The sequence below is a fragment of the Oncorhynchus mykiss genome, chromosome 12 (assembly GCF_013265735.2).
Source record: "Oncorhynchus mykiss isolate Arlee chromosome 12, USDA_OmykA_1.1, whole genome shotgun sequence".
Taxonomy (NCBI): Eukaryota; Metazoa; Chordata; class Actinopteri; order Salmoniformes; family Salmonidae; genus Oncorhynchus; species Oncorhynchus mykiss.
The window spans coordinates 40,904,865-40,922,553 of NC_048576.1; the positions used below are offsets into that span (position 1 = coordinate 40,904,865).

The 17,689-nt window shown below is 43.8% G+C and overlaps 1 protein-coding gene across 5 annotated transcripts in view; it reads left to right on the forward strand.

Annotated features, from left to right (window-relative positions):
- cadm1a (cell adhesion molecule 1a) overlaps nt 1-17,689 on the forward strand; it is a 426,941-nt gene that overhangs the window by 393,707 nt on the left and 15,545 nt on the right. For 3 of the 5 annotated variants that reach the window (XM_036937590.1, XM_036937592.1, XM_021623777.2), the window contains one exon: nt 4,390-4,422. The exons of the other annotated variants lie outside the window; for them this stretch is intronic. In XM_036937590.1, coding sequence (XP_036793485.1) covers nt 4,390-4,422 — 33 coding nt within the window. The remainder of the gene's footprint in view (nt 1-4,389; nt 4,423-17,689) is intronic. 5 annotated transcript variants of the gene reach the window in all.

Consider the following 17,689-nt stretch of genomic DNA (forward strand, 5'->3'; position numbering starts at 1 on the left):
ATTCCTTCCAGCGGCATAAAGCAGGGACAGAGAGGGATGGCTCACCGGCAGAGGATAGGCTAATTCACTAAAGGTCAATTGTATTCCCACGGGGGAAAACAACAACTGCAGTCGTGTGATACACCGCTCAGAGAGAGCATCCCACGGAATTTATTAGGCTTAGCATCATGCAAACACAGAAATGCGGCAAATACGTCTTCTTTATGTAGAGGTATATTGTTATTGGAGGCCATGATTGCGCTCCATGATGGCTCCAAGAAGATGGGACTCATAAAGTAGGCTGGGAAAGGTAATCAGCTAGCTAGCCCTGAATCACCTACGACAGCGAATCTAGTGTGTGAGGTTGTGTGTGTGGTTGTGTGTGTGTGTGTGCGCGTGTGTGCGCGTGTGTGTGTGCAAAAGCATTGGTATATTTCTGTCACACCTTGATTTTGAATGGAGATTATCAGTCATACCAGAGCACTGCAAGTCAAGTTTATTTAAATACAAACTATTGGTACATTGATGATAAATATAATCTGTGGCCTAAGCAATGTAATTCTGTAGTGATTACTGTACCTGCCACCCACTAACAGAATATATCATAGTATCCTCATTTAGATTATGTAAAGAAAATAGCTAGGTGGGAAAACGCTGATTGCTGTTCACAGTGAGTAAAATAATACTCCCTATACTTTTATAAACAGATTTCCGCAAAGGGTAGGTAAACAGTGGAGCAAAATAAAATAGGTGCATAAATGGCATTTACCCTCAACTACACCACTGATTCTGACTCTTGGGTCCGGTTTCCCATGCAGATCTAGGGCTGGATTCAATCTGTATCGCCAAAGTTCAGAGCTATAGCGCAATTTAAATTTAAAGGCAATGTTCCCGCGTTCACAGGGACTGCATTCATGGTAAACCCTGCATATGTCGGCTCAATAGGAAATTACCTTTACATTTCAAGCGCGCTGTTGCATGATCTAACTGTGACATTGTACTTCTACAGTACAACCACTGTGGTTCCAGTGGGGATTATCTTCTATGTTCTGTCAACCAGAACAGACTTTGCAGAGATGGTGCAGTGGCATTATCAGTAAAACTTTAACAGGTGTTCCTCATGACAAGATGACTACTGAAGCTACAGTATGTCACATTTTGCCACTAGGGAAAATGTGGGGAACCAAAGCAATTAGCTGGGAAGCTCTGTGCCCATTGTCACGTCTGCTGATGTCAATAAGGACGCGAGTGTCTCAGGTGACCTGCGACACGAGGCGAGAGAGAAAGAGAAAAGGAAGGAGGGCCGCACCGGGAGCTGGCGATAGCTCATCAGTAAACATATTGACCAGCCGGCGCAGCTGCCACAGCCAAGTAATGGGGTTAGCAGACATCCAGGGGCCACCAATGATTGAGGGTTGCAGAGACGGGTGCTTTATTGTACTGCTTGATTTGAATGAGCAGCGGTATATTACTGCTGTATAGTGGCACATCCCTAGCGGAGCCCCTTGAGCAGCCCCTCCAGCTGTCTTAGGAGGACTGCTTATGGCCCGTCCCTCCCGAAGACATTTTACTAGGCCTCAAATAGAGGCTGTGATGTTGTATTATGTCTTAAAATGTAGATTGAGAAAGAAGGTAAAAACCCTTACTTGACTGTGCAGATGTTTGATTCCCCCTCTGCTCTTCATGTCTATTTGTTTCAGTACTGTTCTTGAACCACTGCGTCTTTCTCTTCCCTCCTTCCTGAGGACATGCAGTGTACTCCTCTTTGATGACTCCTGCTTTCAGTTGTACCAGTGGTGATCTGGCCTACAAGCAGCCCGATAGAGGAAGCTCTAGGAGCCGTCCGTGTAGAAGTAGCAGCTGCAAAGAAGCGGTAGTTAAAAAGCGAACAGTGAAGTGGCCCCTTTTCCCTTTTACAAGGTTGGAATCTATTTTAAAGAGCAAGCCGAGGTGCTCAAGCGATTATGCTAAAGAACTGTCATCCTAGCTGGAGCCCTGTGGCATTACTTAACAGGACTACAGTGCGTTTCTTCTGGAGGACCATAGGAAAAGCAGGCCCTCCGAGGCCTGGCTCTCCCTGCTGAAAGGAACATGATCTAGGCTCGCTGTTTGAGATCTCTCCCTGTACCCTGGTCCTTTGGCAATATGAGGTGAAGCGTTAACTCTCATGTCTCTGGTGGTTTGATGTGTAGAAGTGTTGAGATGCCTGCACACTCTGGTAGAGGTTTTCACGGGTCTTCCCTAACCCAAACTTTTCCCTTGGGTCCGGGTCGGGTTTTGTTTGATTGTCATTGGGTCTCGGATTTACGTAACTACAGCTGATAGACCCGAGTGGACACGAATGGACCGGACTACGACTCTGCATAGCCTATAGCAGGGCTCTCCAACCCTGTTCCTGGGGAGAGCTACCTTCCTGTAGGTCTTTGCTCCAACCCCGATCTAGCGCACCTGATTCTAATAATTAGCTGTTGATAACCTGAATCAGGTTAGTTACAACTGGGATTTGAGTGAAAACCTACAGGATGTTAGCACTCCAGGAACAGTGTTGGAGACCCTTTGCCTGTAACATATTTATTTTACATTAATAAGGTGAATTGATGGACTTATAGAAGGTCTAAATTAGAGGTAGTGTGAAGAGAGGTGTGGTAAGTGAGGGAACACCTCCCTCCACTCATCCTCTCATGTCTACAGTAGATAAGAAGGGGAAACATGGGAAGTCTGTTTACATACAGCTCTGGAAATGCATCTAGCCCCAACTTAACCATGACTGAGATGGAGGTGTCTAACCACTTTCAGAATAAAATATGTTTGATACCTATGTTGTCGTTGTGTTGTCTGGAATTGAAACATTGCATTATGCAAGGTGTTCACGTGATTTCCGATGCGCTAGCTAGTATCTGTGTTCGTTGACAGGTTTCTCAACAACAATCTAGCTTTGGTTGGGTACAGGCCTACTTTGATAAAACAGTGAGAAACCATGTTACCTGACAGGCTGCTTTGATTGGCAAGCAGACATCTCCCTGCATTTCTAAAACCAGCCGAGTCCTCCGAGGCAGGTGTTTCATCTCAGGAAGACACAGGCTACGTCCCGAATGGCACCCTATTCACTATGTAGTGCACTACTGCAGTATATAATGCCATTTTGGACTCAGATTGGTCCCCCTGCTCCCATCTCCCTCCACTCCGACACGGTGCAGCACAGTCAACACATATCTCCTTCGTTTCCTAAGATTTCGGATAAACGCAAAGGAAACTGGTAAACTGTGCCCAAAATCATCAAAAGACCACAATCGGATTATATCAAGATTTCGATTTAATCTCCCTGGAGAGGGAGCGGGATGTGGAGTTACGCCCCACTCTTGCAGAAATTGACATTGCAAATGGGGTTACCGCATAACAAGCCCTACAGGTTCCTGGATCTCGACGTCTGATAAAGCTGAAGTGTGGTAAAGGGAAAACAACCTTTGTTTGTGTCCCCACAATGGCACTGCATGGGGACAATGACAATGATGTTTTGTTAATTGGACTAATTTGCGATAGTACATTTTGTATTTACAACAGAAAAACAAATGGGCTTTTTTTTTATATTGATCCATCATGGATACTTATAGTTAAGGGAGAAAGAGAAAGTTAAATAAACAGCTAATTCAAAGTGCCTGTTTTATCCTCCAATGTCCTCTACAAACCACATGTATTTTATTGAAATCCTCTTGATGTCATTTTAAACAACGAATAAAGGTTTTTATATGCAGGGCTTTTATACTGCGCAACAACAGATATTTTCTCTGCTGAGGAACCAAGCCACCAGAATATATATATATATATATTTCACAACTCAAAGGTCCTATGGGTAATATGCGTGCCCTGTACCATTGGTTTGTCACATCAAGGTTAGTATGATTGCATTTGACAAAGGTTATTTCAGTGGTTTTTATTGAGATTCCCAAAGTCATGTCATATTGATCAAAATATGCACAGCCATACCAAAATCTGCCCTTTGTAAATGAAATGTAAAGTGTTTTCCCCAGCTCCCCACAGTCACACATTGGCCTTCACCATAATGCAGGAGTGTGTGCAGTTGTATTTTATTGATGAGCTGTCTGTGTACCATGTGAACGCTGTCTACGCCGCCACGATTGCTGCCGTCCTCCCATAAGCGGCAATGGCGCTCCCCTCACAGTTTGATGTCCAATGTGTGTGTGTTGTGTTTTATCTTTGCACTGCTTTGGTTCCCTTTGATTTCCCTTAAGCCTTGTGTCTTAGTCTTTGTCATGTAATGGTCTCTGAATGCTTGCTTATGGGTTCCATTTGTTTTCTCCCTCCCGTCCCCATTTCTCCTTTTTTTTGCATGCCACGTTCCTCCTGTTCCCTCCCTCCACCACTACTGTCCCTCCGTCCTTGTGTGCTCAGACACTACGCCCAGCACTGAACCCGCAGCACACGGTTGGTATCTCTTCCCTCCTCTTCTTTTTCGTCTGCCCGCCACAGCATGACACCTGATAACCAGCTCTGTTTTAAAGTTCTCGCTCTCCTTTGATTACCTTACTGTACTGTCTGCCACACTGTGGATGAATGCCTCCTGTACATGAAACAATGATTTGCTGTGGTTTAATTTGTTACTGTGTCCGTCTGTCTCTGCTTGTTTGTGTCTGCATCTGCATATTTCTGCCTGTTTGTACATATATTAACCCCAATACTTCCTCTAGCCTCTACACACTTGTGTAGATCTGAAAGAATCAGAAGGGTATAGCCAATATGGTAATAGCTCCACTTTGCCTTCTGATTGGCTAGGTGGAATTTTGCCAGCATTGCTTACACATTACTGTGTAGGCTCAATTCCCCTATAAGAAAGGAATTAAGGGTCGATTTGGAATTGGGCATTTGTATTACTAACCTGCTGGTCCTTTTAGCCAGTTTGTCCTTTTAGCTAACTCCTCTCTGTGTTTGTTCCTTTTCATGACATACATGTATACCATGACAACAGGAGAGGAGTTGGCTACAGCACATACAGAATGGGTCCAGTCTATTGTATAACTATTCATCCTTCATGTGTCTATGTCTGTCTGTCTGTCTGTCTGTCTGTCTGTCTGTCTGTCTGTCTGTCCACCTGTCTGTCTGTCCACCTGTCTTTCTGTCTGTTAGTGTATTTGCGTTAGAAATCCTTGCCAGTACATTTTCATTTTAAAAACCCCCACCCCTTTTGGGTTTAATCAAAATGGCCACTCTTAATTGAACACCAGATAATATCTTCATAACATCGCATGAGTGTGCATAAGTACTTGTTGACATTTGCCTCCAGTGTTCTCATTTTGCGCCCAAAAGTAATAAATATTGACCTGCCTCAAATATTTTTTTCATGGATTTAAATGATGTCTAAATGGCTGGTTTTGTAAGGTGATAGATCACCTGGTACTCAGACAGCGTAGTTCAGTTTGCCAGATAATTACGGCTTGGTTTCTGTCCACATGGGCCACAAACAGCAGACTATTCATAGAGCTCAGAGGACAAGACAGTTTTGTATGCAGCTAGTGTTTTGAGACAAGGAGTGCCCTTCTACTTGGCTTTTCAGGCATAGGAAGTGCCCTTCTACTTGGCTTTTCAGGCATAGGAAGTGCCCTTCTACTTGGCTTTTCAGGCATAGGAAGTGCCCTTCTACTTGGCTTTTCAGGCATAGGAAGTGCCCTTCTACTTGGCTTTTCAGGCATAGGAAGTGCCCTTCTACTTGGCTTTTCAGGCATAGGAAGTGCCCTTCTACTTGGCTTTTCAGGCATAGGAAGTGCCCTTCTACTTGGCTTTTCAGGCATAGGAAGTGCCCTTCTACTTGGCTTTTCAGGCATAGGAAGTGCCCTTCTACTTGGCTTTTCAGGCATAGGAAGTGCCCTTCTACTTGGCTTTTCAGGCATAGGAAGTGCCCTTCTACTTGGCTTTTCAGGCATAGGAAGTGCCCTATTACTTGGCTTTTCAGGCATAGGAAGTGCCCTTCTACTTGGCTTTTCAGGCATAGGAAGTGCCCTATTACTTGGCTTTTCAGGCATAGGAAGTGCCCTATTACTTGGCTTTTCAGGCATAGGAAGTGCCCTATTACTTGTTATTTGAGTAGCAGCACCAGCCTGGGTGTGCAGTGTGTAAGTGGTGTTTTCTGAGGGGGAAAGGCACTGAGGTTTGACTATATACTGTAGTATGCTACGTGGTACATGTAGCCAGGTTATAATTTTGCCTTCTCGCAGTTAACTGCCATTCTAAATACCATGTCACAAGGGTAATGTTAACCTTGTGGAGTAATGTCTGCATGGCCTATGATGTATCACTTATAATTGCTATAAGCCCCAGAATAAGTTATTGCAATTTCCACTATTCAAATAGGACAATGGTGAAACCCGATGAACAGATTTGCGGATATGATTTTACATATGCAGACATGTAAAGGTATTTGGGGCATGGAGGTGGGGAGGGAGGTATGGTATAGTATACACACAATTTATCTAACTCCTTACCTTGAAAGGGATACATCAAGATTTTGGCAATGAAGCCCTTTATCTACTTCCCCAGAGTCAGATGAACTCATGGATACCATTTTTATGTCTCTGTGTGCAGTATGAAGGAAGTTGCTAACTAGCGTTATCTTAATTGCTAACTAGCATTAGAGCAATGACTAAAAGTCTGTGGTAAGTGCTAGAAGATACCATAGACTCCCAGTCATTGTGCTAACGCTAGTTAGTATTGGCTCGCGAAACTGAACTCAGCAAAAAAAGAAACGGCCCCTTTTCAGGATGCTGTCTTTCAAAGATAAATCGTAAAAATCCAAATAACTTCACAGATCTTCATTGTAAAGGCTTTAAAAACACTGTTTCCCATGCTTGTTCAATGAACTATAAACAATTAATGAACATGCACCCGTGGAACGGTCGTTAAGACATTAACAGCTTACAGACGGTAGGCAATTAAGGTCACAGTTAGGAAAACTTAGGACACTAAAGAGGTCTTTCTACTGACTCTGAAAAACACAAAGAAAGATGCCCAAGGTCCCTGGTTATCTGCGTGAACATGCCATAGGCATGCTGCAAGGAGGCATGAGGACTGCAGATGTCGCCAGAGCAATACATTGCAATGTCCATACTGTGAGACGCCTAAGACAGCGCTACAGAAAGACCGGACAGACTGCTGATCATCCTCACAGTGGCAGACCACATGTAACAACACCTGCACAGGATCGGTACATCCGAACATCACAGGCAGCGTCCTACCTGGAGGGGCTGAAGAGGCCTTATTAGAGGGCTCCTCCCTTACCTCCTCGTACTAGCCTGCCAAAGACAGATTGACCCACCCCTGCCACGTGTCATACAAGAAGGGACCGGAGGGGTCCTACTAGAGGGCCCCCTCCCTACCACCTCACACTAACCTGTCAGAGATAGAAGCGGGACAGGTACAGGATGGCAACAACAACTGCCCGAGTTACACCAGGAACGCACAATCCCTCCATCAGTGCTCAGACTGTCCGCAATAGGCTGAGAGAGGCTGGACTGAGGGCTTGTAGGCCTGTTGTAAGGCAGGTGCTCACCAGACATCAACGTCGCTGGACCAGACAGGGCTGGCAAAAAGTGCTCTTCACTGACGAGTCACGGTTTGTCTCACCAGGGGTGATGGTCGGATTCGTGTTTATTGTCGCAGGAATGAGCGTTACACCGAGGCCTGTACTCTGGAGCGGGATCATTTGAAGGTCATGGTCTGGGGTGGTGTGTCACAGCATCATCAGACTGAGCTTGTTGTCATTGTACAATCTCAATGCTGTGCATTACAGGGAAGACATCCTCCTCCCTCATGTGGTACCCTTCCTGCAGGGCCATCCTGACATGACCCTCCAGCATGACAATGCCACCACCGATACTGCTCGTTCTGTGTGTGATTTCCTGCAAGACAGTGTTCTGCCATGGCCAGCGAAGAGCCCGGATCTCAATCCCAATGACCATGTCTGGGACCTGTTGGATTGGAGGGTGAGGGCTAGGGCCATTCCCCCTAGAAATGTCCGGGAACTTGCAGGTGTCTTGGTGGAAGTGGGGTAACATCTCACAGCAAGAACTGGCAAATCTGGTGCAGTCCATGAGGAGGAGATGCACTGCAGTACTTAAGGCAGCTGGTGTCCGCACCAGATACTGACTGTTACTTTTGATTTTGACCCCCCTTTGTTCAGGAACACATTATTCAATTTCTGTTAGTCACATGTCTGTGGAACTTATTCAGTTTATGCCTCAGGTGTTGAATCTTATGTTCTTACAAATATTTACAAATGTTAAGTTTGCTAAATATAAACGCAGTTGACAGTGAGGGAACGTTTCTTTTTTGCTGAGTTTACCTCTAACTTCCTCCATACTGGATGCAGATACATAAAAATGGTATCCATGAGTTCACCTGACTCTGGTGAAGTAGATAAATGGCCTCATTGTCAAAATCCTGAAGTAACCTTTAACATAATGCCAACTCTGGTGTGAAATGTGTTTATGCAAAATTTCAAGCAGCTTTATCTCACACCAACTGCTAAATCAATGTTTGTGATCTGTAAGATGCATGCAACTCTCTCTTAAGGTTAAGCTAGCTTCTGAGTATAGCGTTATAGTTTTTCTTTATCGGCAAGATAGACATATTGATTCAACTGTACCTTTGCATTCTGTTCAGAAAGCTATTCACTGGCCTTAAAAAAATATTTGAGTCATTCAAGGTGCATGGAATACAAAGATGCCAACAAAACACAGCTCTCTGTGAAATATTATGCTGTCGCAGAAGGATTACACATTTGCATTCTATCGTTACAAAATGTGTTCTTGTTGTTTTGGTGCCCTTTCACTGTTTGGGAGAGGTTTCTGCTCTCTGATAAATCTATTTTACCTTCGGTATAGCCTAGAAACAAGATGTTACATAAATAAGAGGGGGGTGGGGTTTGGCTGAAGGGGGTAGAAAGATACTACAGTGAAGTGTAACCAGTACACTACCACCAAAGTAAAGCAGTCCCATTTGTGTATTTATGCTACATTTTTGCATCGTCCCCTTTGTCAGAAGTGCTTCACTCTAGCTGAAGGTCTATTCAGTTGCTTTGGAGATAGATACTACAAGGCCAAGTTGTTGTTACTCCTTTGCGGCGTAGAGCTGAAGTGGGGTTGCCTCAGGAATATGAATTACAGTGCAGGGCCGGGAGACGCATTGCTGTCCTGGTCAGATAGATCAAACCCTTATCAGCACGTCAGCCTCGCTGTCAGACAGCACTTCTATCGCCACACACTGGCACCGGCGGTATTCATAGCGTTTCCTTTACCTGACCCACTGTGTATTTAGTTTCAAACTGCCTGGGGTGCTGACTTTTTCAATCTGATTTATCAATAATGTGTCATCTTGTGTGTTTTATTTTACGATAAATGATGTTGGTGTTTTTCCTCAAAGAATGCATTCTTCAGAGTGTGTCCTCTCTCGCGCTGTGTGAATGTATTCAGGATTGGTCCCTTGTTCTCTCTGTTAATTTCCAAAGCCAACACGTTTCACTCTGGCCTTTACAAGCATGAGGCTAACATGTCCAGGCCAGTTGTTTGATGATGTGCCTTAAGTAACTTGATTGCAAAAAATATATCTGCAAGAAGCCCGCCGTAAAGCCAGCGTCGGTATTATTTCAGATCCCCACACAGATTAAGGCAGAAGGTGTGGTGGTGGCAAGGTAATACTATTTCACCTCATGGTCGAAGTAATGCAATTGAATTTCAAGGACTGGTGCGCTTGTTTTGGGGGGGGGGGGGGGGTGATTGTGTGTGTCCATTTCATGCATGACATTTTAGAGTACATGATTTTGGCTGTTGTCCTACCTTGTTCTTCATGCTTGAATTACCTCGAGGCCAGGAAATACCATCTCACCATTGCCCAATGTGTAGCTGAGGGCCCTCTCCTTTTCTGAATGTTACTCAGAATATTTCATTCATATTCCTGAAGCAATCACAAAGTCACCCCCAATAGAACAAAACACCTGAAGTAAACTCCCTGCAATCCTCAGGAAAAGTGACATTTGCTGCTTGGGAACATTGAGCAACAGCTTATTTATGTATCTCTCTCTCTCTGTCTCAGCGCAAAGTAACTTAAGCCTCTGTTTGACATGAGCTGAGCCTCTGCTGATGCGCGCCTGTTTTACATGCCGAAGAGTGCCAGCACTAACTAACTACCTCTCCCCTGGAAGCTGTCACCATGGTGATGCCCCTGCTTGTTGTGGCAGAGAGAAGCCAGCATTATTGAACTTCTTGTTTCAAGAAACAGACATTTTGCTCTGCATAATGCTACACTTGAGAGCCCCTGTTTGGGTTGGCATGGGGACGACATCTCTATATCTTCAACAGAATCTTCTGCTCTTATCCACACTTTCTTTTTGAAAAGGGCATGGTCAGAGGATGGAACAGGTCTAAAGCCTGTTCCATTAGTTGATAACGAGCTCTGCCTGCTAATCTTCTATCTGGAGAGGTGAGCACGCTGGAAAAGACACTCCTGCCAACGTGCCTGTCAGGGCGGTGTGCGAGAGAAGGAGGGGATAATTGAGCTAGGAACAGGAAGCCACTGGGAAAGCGATGGTGGAGCGGGAAGACGGCGGAATAAGGGCCACTTTGCTCCCAGCTGGAACTGCAGCAGGTGAAGCGGAAGACTTATCTCTTCCATTTAATAGGGAACAGAGTTTGCCACATTTGAGCCCCGTTTATACCTGGTTCTAACATGCATCCTTGTTCCTGATCTTTTCCACATACTGATTGTGCTCACATTTCCAGGCAGGTGTAGATGATTAAAAGATGCATTGTGATCTGATTGTGATCAGATCTTCCTGACCATCTCAAGGAGGTATTGAAGTATGCATTGTGTCTGTATATCTTACAAGTGATCTGGACAGTGAAACCAATAAAATCAGGGATGTGCAACTTCAGTCCACGGGGGCCCTGATTGGTGTTACGCATTTCCACCAGCCCCAGCTAACACACCTGACTCAACTACAGTGCCTTGCGAAAGTATTCGGCCCCCTTGAACTTTGCGACCTTTTGCCACATTTCAGGCTTCAAACATAAAGATATAAAACTGTATTTTTTTGTGAAGAATCAACAACAAGTGGGACACAATCATGAAGTGGAACGACATTTATTGGATATTTCAAACTTTTTTAACAAATCAAAAACTGAGAAATTGGGCGTGCAAAATTATTCAGCATCCTTAAGTTAATACTTTGTAGCGCCACCTTTTGCTGCGATTACAGCTGTAAGTCGCTTGGGGTATGTCTCTATCAGTTTTGCACATCGAGAGACTGACATTTTTTCCCATTCCTCCTTGCAAAACAGCTCGAGCTCAGTGAGGTTGGATGGAGAGCATTTGTGAACAGCCGTTTTCAGTTCTTTCCACAGATACTCGATTGGATTCAGGTCTGGACTTTGACTTGGCCATTCTAACACCTGGATATGTTTGTTTTTGAACCATTCCATTGTAGATTTTGCTTTATGTTTTGGATCATTGTCTTGTTGGAAGACAAATCTCCGTCCCAGTCTCAGGTCTTTTGCAGACTCCATCAGGTTTTCTTCCAGAATGGTCCTGTATTTGGCTCCATCCATCTTCCCATCAATTTTAACCATCTTCCCTGTCCCTGCTGAAGAAAAGCAGGCCCAAACCATGATGCTGCCACCACCATGTTTGACAGTGGGGATGGTGTGTTCAGCTTTGTTGCTTTTACGCCAAACATAACGTTTTGCATTGTTGCCAAAAAGTTCAATTTTGGTTTCATCTGACCAGAGCACCTTCTTCCACATGTTTGGTGTGTCTCCCAGGTGGCTTGTGGCAAACTTTAAACAACACTTTTTATGGATATCTTTAATAAATGGCTTTCTTCTTGCCACTCTTCCATAAAGGCCAGATTTGTGCAATATACGACTGATTGTTGTCCTATGGACAGAGTCTCCCACCTCAGCTGTAGATCTCTGCAGTTCATCCAGAGTGATCATGGGCCGCTTGGCTGCATCTCTGATCAGTCTTCTCCTTGTATGAGCTGAAAGTTTAGAGGGACGGCCAGGTCTTGGTAGATTTGCTGTGGTCTGATACTCCTTCCATTTCAATATTATCGCTTGCACAGTGCTCCTTGGGATGTTTAAAGCTTGGGAAATCTTTTTGTATCCAAATCCGGCTTTAAACTTCTTCACAACAGTATCTCGGACCTGCCTGGTGTGTTCCTTGTTCTTCATGATGCTCTCTGCGCTTTTAACGGACCTCTGAGACTATCACAGTGCAGGTGCATTTATACGGAGACTTGATTACACACAGGTGGATTGTATTTATCATCATTAGTCATTTAGGTCAACATTGAATCATTCAGAGATCCTCACTGAACTTCTGGAGAGAGTTTGCTGCACTGAAAGTAAAGGGGCTGAATAATTTTGCACGCCCAATTTTTCAGTTTTTGATTTGTTAAAAAAGTTTGAAATATCCAATCAATGTCGTTCCACTTCATGATTTTGTCCCACTTGTTGTTGATTCTTCACAAAAAAATACAGTTTTATATCTTTATGTTTGAAGCCTGAAATGTGGCAAAAGGTCGTAAAGTTCAAGGGGGCCGAATACTTTCGCAAGGCACTGTAATCATGATCTGCATTTTGGAATGCAATTAGTTTAATCAGCTGTGTTTGCTAGGGATGGGGGGGAAGTGTGACACCACTCCGGCCCCCAAGGACTGGAGTTGCCCACCCCTGATTTAAATCATCATTATCCCGCCTTCTAAAATCATTGACAGGTGGCACCATTGACTTATGGCATCAATATGTGTCTTAAATAAATAAAGATAAAGGAAGACCAGAGAATCTGGTCGCAATGCGGACACAGTGGACAGATAAGAGACACATTTTAACACCATGTGCAGATGCATATCTGAAAATGTGGGCACAATCAGTTATAAACTAGGCTTTGTATGCCATTAAGATTCAGACCTGGTCAGTAAATTACAGGAACACGACTTTGAGTTACCTAGAGGATTCGTCACAAGACATGCCGCATCCTATTGTTTCCCCCGGTATGTTTATTTCTCGGGTCTCTCGGAGTTGTCAGGGTTTTCATTGACTCCTTCATTACTGCTTTAGTCCACTGGCTTTCGAAGTCATGCTAACGGGTGGGAAATTAGGTGGGAGAGACTGTGTGGACACACCATGCATTTAAATGGCAAGTGTGTCGTGAGAGCTGTATCTGTGTTTGTGTCTGTGTGTACGTGAGCTGAATATGTATGGCATAAGTGTAACATGTTGATGGTACATGTATGTGTGGGTTTCATGTGAGATGCGTTTGTAATTTTGAGCACGCTCTGTGTGTGTTTGTAGCACGTGTTGTGTCTGTGAGCCTGCCACTTGTGGGGCTCTCTCAGGTGAGGCGCATATGCTGTCATAATTAGCCAGGAGACTCGCAAACTATTAAGGCAGACAACCAAAAAGGGACCCTCTTCCCCTCCTTCTTCTCCCTCTCTAACTCATCCTCGGCTGACATTAAATGGACCACCGAGGGGCCGTCTGGGGCCTAGACGCCCTGGTGGTTGGCGGGAAGCGAGAATCAGTGGGGGTGGTTTCTAGCAGCGGGGCAGACGAGTGTGGAAATTAGCTTCGTCTACTGAATCAACAGTTCCTCAGTCACCTGCCGTTCCTCTCCATCGCTCGCAGCCCACGCCAAATGCTATCTTCCAAGGCTCTGGCCCTTCATTTAAGCCATTTTCTTCAATTATTCTCCCCTTTTCCCTTCTATGGCCCTGTTTGAAATGTTGGGTAAACAGAGGTACAGTTTGTAATTATCTGGCAAGGCTTCTTAGCCAGTAGTTTTGGGGGTTTCAGTTCTCTACATGGTGTAAAGATTTGTTTTGGCCTCTTGAAGGAAATGTGTTTCCAAATCTGCCTTAATTTGTTGGTTTGGTTTGCTCTTAAGCTCTACACCGCAAAGAAAGAATGTACATTCTGAATGTCACAAGCCTTTTAAAGCACCGGTACAATGACTGGCTGAAAAATTAGCCGATCTGTGGAATAGAGGGAAAATAGACGCTCTTTGATGTAAAAATGTTCCCATAATTCATATTCATGAGAGCAGAGACCCCTTTGAGGTGAGGTTTTGGATTACAGATCACCTCTTCTCGACACTCTGGACTCCATTATCACTGCGTGCTTTGTGAACAATGGCCTCACCGAGAAAGCACTACAGGATTGTGCTGTATGTCCTCAGAAAGGGACCAAAAATCACCCAAAAACCTGATAATGACAGCTCACAGTGGTCTACAGCTAGGAAATCAAAACACCTTGCTAGGCTGACATTCATGCATTGACACATTTTATTCCTTCCACTTTTTTGCCTGCTTTTTGTGGTGTTTTCATTGTCCAACTCAAAGCCATCAACCAGCTGTAAACTCTTGGGAAAAAAATATGCTATCTAGAACCTAAAAGGGTTCTTTGGCTGTCCCCATAGAAGAACCCTTTGAAGAACCAACCCATTTTGGTTCCAGGCAGAACCCTATTGGGTTCCATGTAGAACCCTTTCACAGGAGGTTTCTTCTACATGGCCACCACCGCAGTGAGGCAAAGGTGATGGCTGTCAATGCGAATCTGTGTATGCTCGCCGGTGTGGGTCGACTGCTTCCATGGCAGCCAAGGACAAGAATTAGCCTTTATCCGTCTTTTCTCAGGAAATGAGGGAAGCTTTTGAGAAACAAGACCTGCTCGCCCCAGGCTTTGCACCGTTCCCTGGAAGGGACATCTTATCCTGGATTAGCCCCGACAAAACTCACTTCCCCTGGCTCTCGCACAATGGACAAATGGTCCCCAGTGGTGTCTTGTGTTGTTTACACATATTTACATAATTATTTTTTTGTCATGTTATATACACGTGGCACCCCAACACACACAGTGGGGGGATCTAGATGTTGACTCACTAAGAAAATAAGCAACATCAGAGTCCAATTTTAACCGAGCCCTGCCACAACATCTGTCCCTAATTCTTTACTTGCCACAGGATATTCTACTTTTCCTTTTTTTCTTTGCCCACAACTACATTAAAGCAGCTGGAATTTAATGGGGTGGTTTGTTTGTCTGATACAAAGACTCCTCAGGCACTCTCTGTCAAGCTAAAAATCCATTTGGTTTAACCGGCTTGTAAAGGTTGCCCTCCTCTCCTTCCCCTGCCTCCGCGCCACACCGGCGGCCCACTCCTGTCCGACCCTCGCTACTGTAAATATAAATCTTGGGGAGTTTGTCGGCCAATACGGTAATGACAAGGCTCCGGGCAGCTTGGTGACAGAGAGGGGTGGGGAATTGGAGAGGGGACGATAAACAGACGGTAGAGGAGAAGAAAGGGCAAACGGTGAAGCAAAAGCAGTTATTGCTCCGCTGTTCAGGTTTTTTTTCTCTGCCTCCCATTAACAGGGCTGGCGGTGTATCTATGAGATGAGCTGCAGAGTCTCTGGGCCTGTCGAGTCCTCTGAACATCCTGACAAACATAGTAGGCCGCTGGAATACATTAGGACGTGGTTATGGAACCATGAGCTAGTTCTTATTCAAACTTTCTTAGTTTAGAGGTCATGCAAATGAGAACTTGTTCTCAACCAGCCTGCATGGTTAAATAAAGGTGACATTAAATAAATAAATTAAAATCATATATTTTATTTGTCAGTTATGTTTGTTGGGTCTATATTTTTCATTGTCCATGATTATATCAAAGTCTCGATGAGGATTTCAAATGGTTGCCAAGATACCGAGAGCTCTATTGAAAACGTCCAAATTAATGTAGGTCTTTCCTAAGAGACAGAAGATGCATGCAACTCATAGAACTTGGTTCATTTTCACAATGAGTGAAATACTTTTTTCTTTCAGTAAAATCCCGACCCCAAACTCCGTGAATGGAGAGGGGACTTCATAGAAAAGCACAGAACCCAATTTCTCATTCATTATGTACATAATGGCTGTACAAGTGTAGGGAAAACCATAAAAGACTTGGTATTAATTGACATTATTTTCACCTTTCCCCACTCTCCCCATATCTCATAGTAGAGAAGCCTTAGTCACGCACTAATAATACTCTTCCATGGATTGAAACAGCTTTTTGAGAGATGTCATGCCTTCCACCTATCCGTCTACTGTTACCATGGCACCCAGATTAAATGTATTAATTAATTAATCAAAATGGCAAAGCTATCTCAGATCATGATTTTGGAAATGAAATGATAACTTTGATTTTGTTTGTTTTCTCTATTCAGCCTCACCTGAGTTTTGCGTTTTTGAAGTAATTAGATTGTTAATAGGTTTAACTGTAAACCCTTTCAAAGCAACCCCAGAGGTTGTCTGCCAAGGACATTTTGTGAATAGATCCGGGTTGTTGCCTTCAATAGGCCATCCTTTAGTGTAATCGCTAATTAGAATCACGGTTTGTCATTTTATAAAAGGAGACACCCCACTGTGAACAGAAGTCAGTTCAACATCTAGTTTTGAATTACATTTTGTTGATTTGTCGATTAACGTGAATTCAACAAAAAATGTCACCATGTCATTGGATTTAGGTTAAATGTTGGGTGACAAAATGACAAAATTCCCTTATGTTGATTTTTTTGGAAGTCCAATCAGTTTTCCACATTGATGCATCATCATTTAGATTTTTGGGTTGAAATTACATGGAAACAACGTTGATTCAACCACTTTTGGCCCAGTGGGATTCCTCTATCTGGAACACACATCTCAAATAGCTAATTGTTATTGAAAATAAACACTATATTTATAATAAAAGGAGAATACACTGTTATTGCTTTCTCTTCTGTAAAGGAGGTAGAAACAGAACAGTTTGACTTCTCTTTTTACATGTTGTTGGGAAGTGAGAATTTAAATAAATCCACTCCAAAGAATCAAACCATCCAACTAATTAAGTTTTTGGCACACACTCATCTGACTGTCTGTCAACTTGTATACAAGTTCTTTCTTACAAGTTAAACAAGCAGTAACCAATGTCTAGTCACACACATTCTGTCTCAAAAGGCTTCTCGACTTGTATTAAGCTGGGCTCCTTTATTTACAAGTACATTATCTAGGAGGCAAAATATTAAACGGACATCATTAAATTGTCTCAATGGGCATTTTAACAGCAGAGAGAGTGCAGTTGTGATGCAGTTATATCTAATGAGGCTATGCAGTAACACACGTACTATATGTTTGAAGCTTTGTATGGCACCCACCTGCTTGATGCTGCTGTCTTTTGGTTGTCTTCCTATCCGCAGGCAGCACAGCTGCACCACTGCAATCACTAATGCTTAATTACCAGATTAGAAGATCCAATTAGCAGATCTCCTGTCATTCAGATCAGCCCACTGCCTGATCTGAATGAGATACTTTCGTGTCCCCCCCCCAGGGGTTGGCATTCCTACCCTACAAATTGATCGCACTCGCGAAACGGCGACGTGCTTTGTTTGGCACGTGGACACCTTGTTTCCGCATGCTCTCGGAGGTTATGATTTATATTTCAGAGAATGCGGAAAGAGACACATCTTCCCGGCTGGTGCTTTGGGTAAATGTGTCGCTGGCAAGTTGCGCACGGAGACAAATCCTCTTGTTAATTTGTTTTTTTTAAGCCTTTTCCTCTCTGTCATTTAATTCACTGTTCTTTGTTGAACTGCCTCTGACTTTACCGTACACTTACTCAAATGGTGGTACTTAAAGGA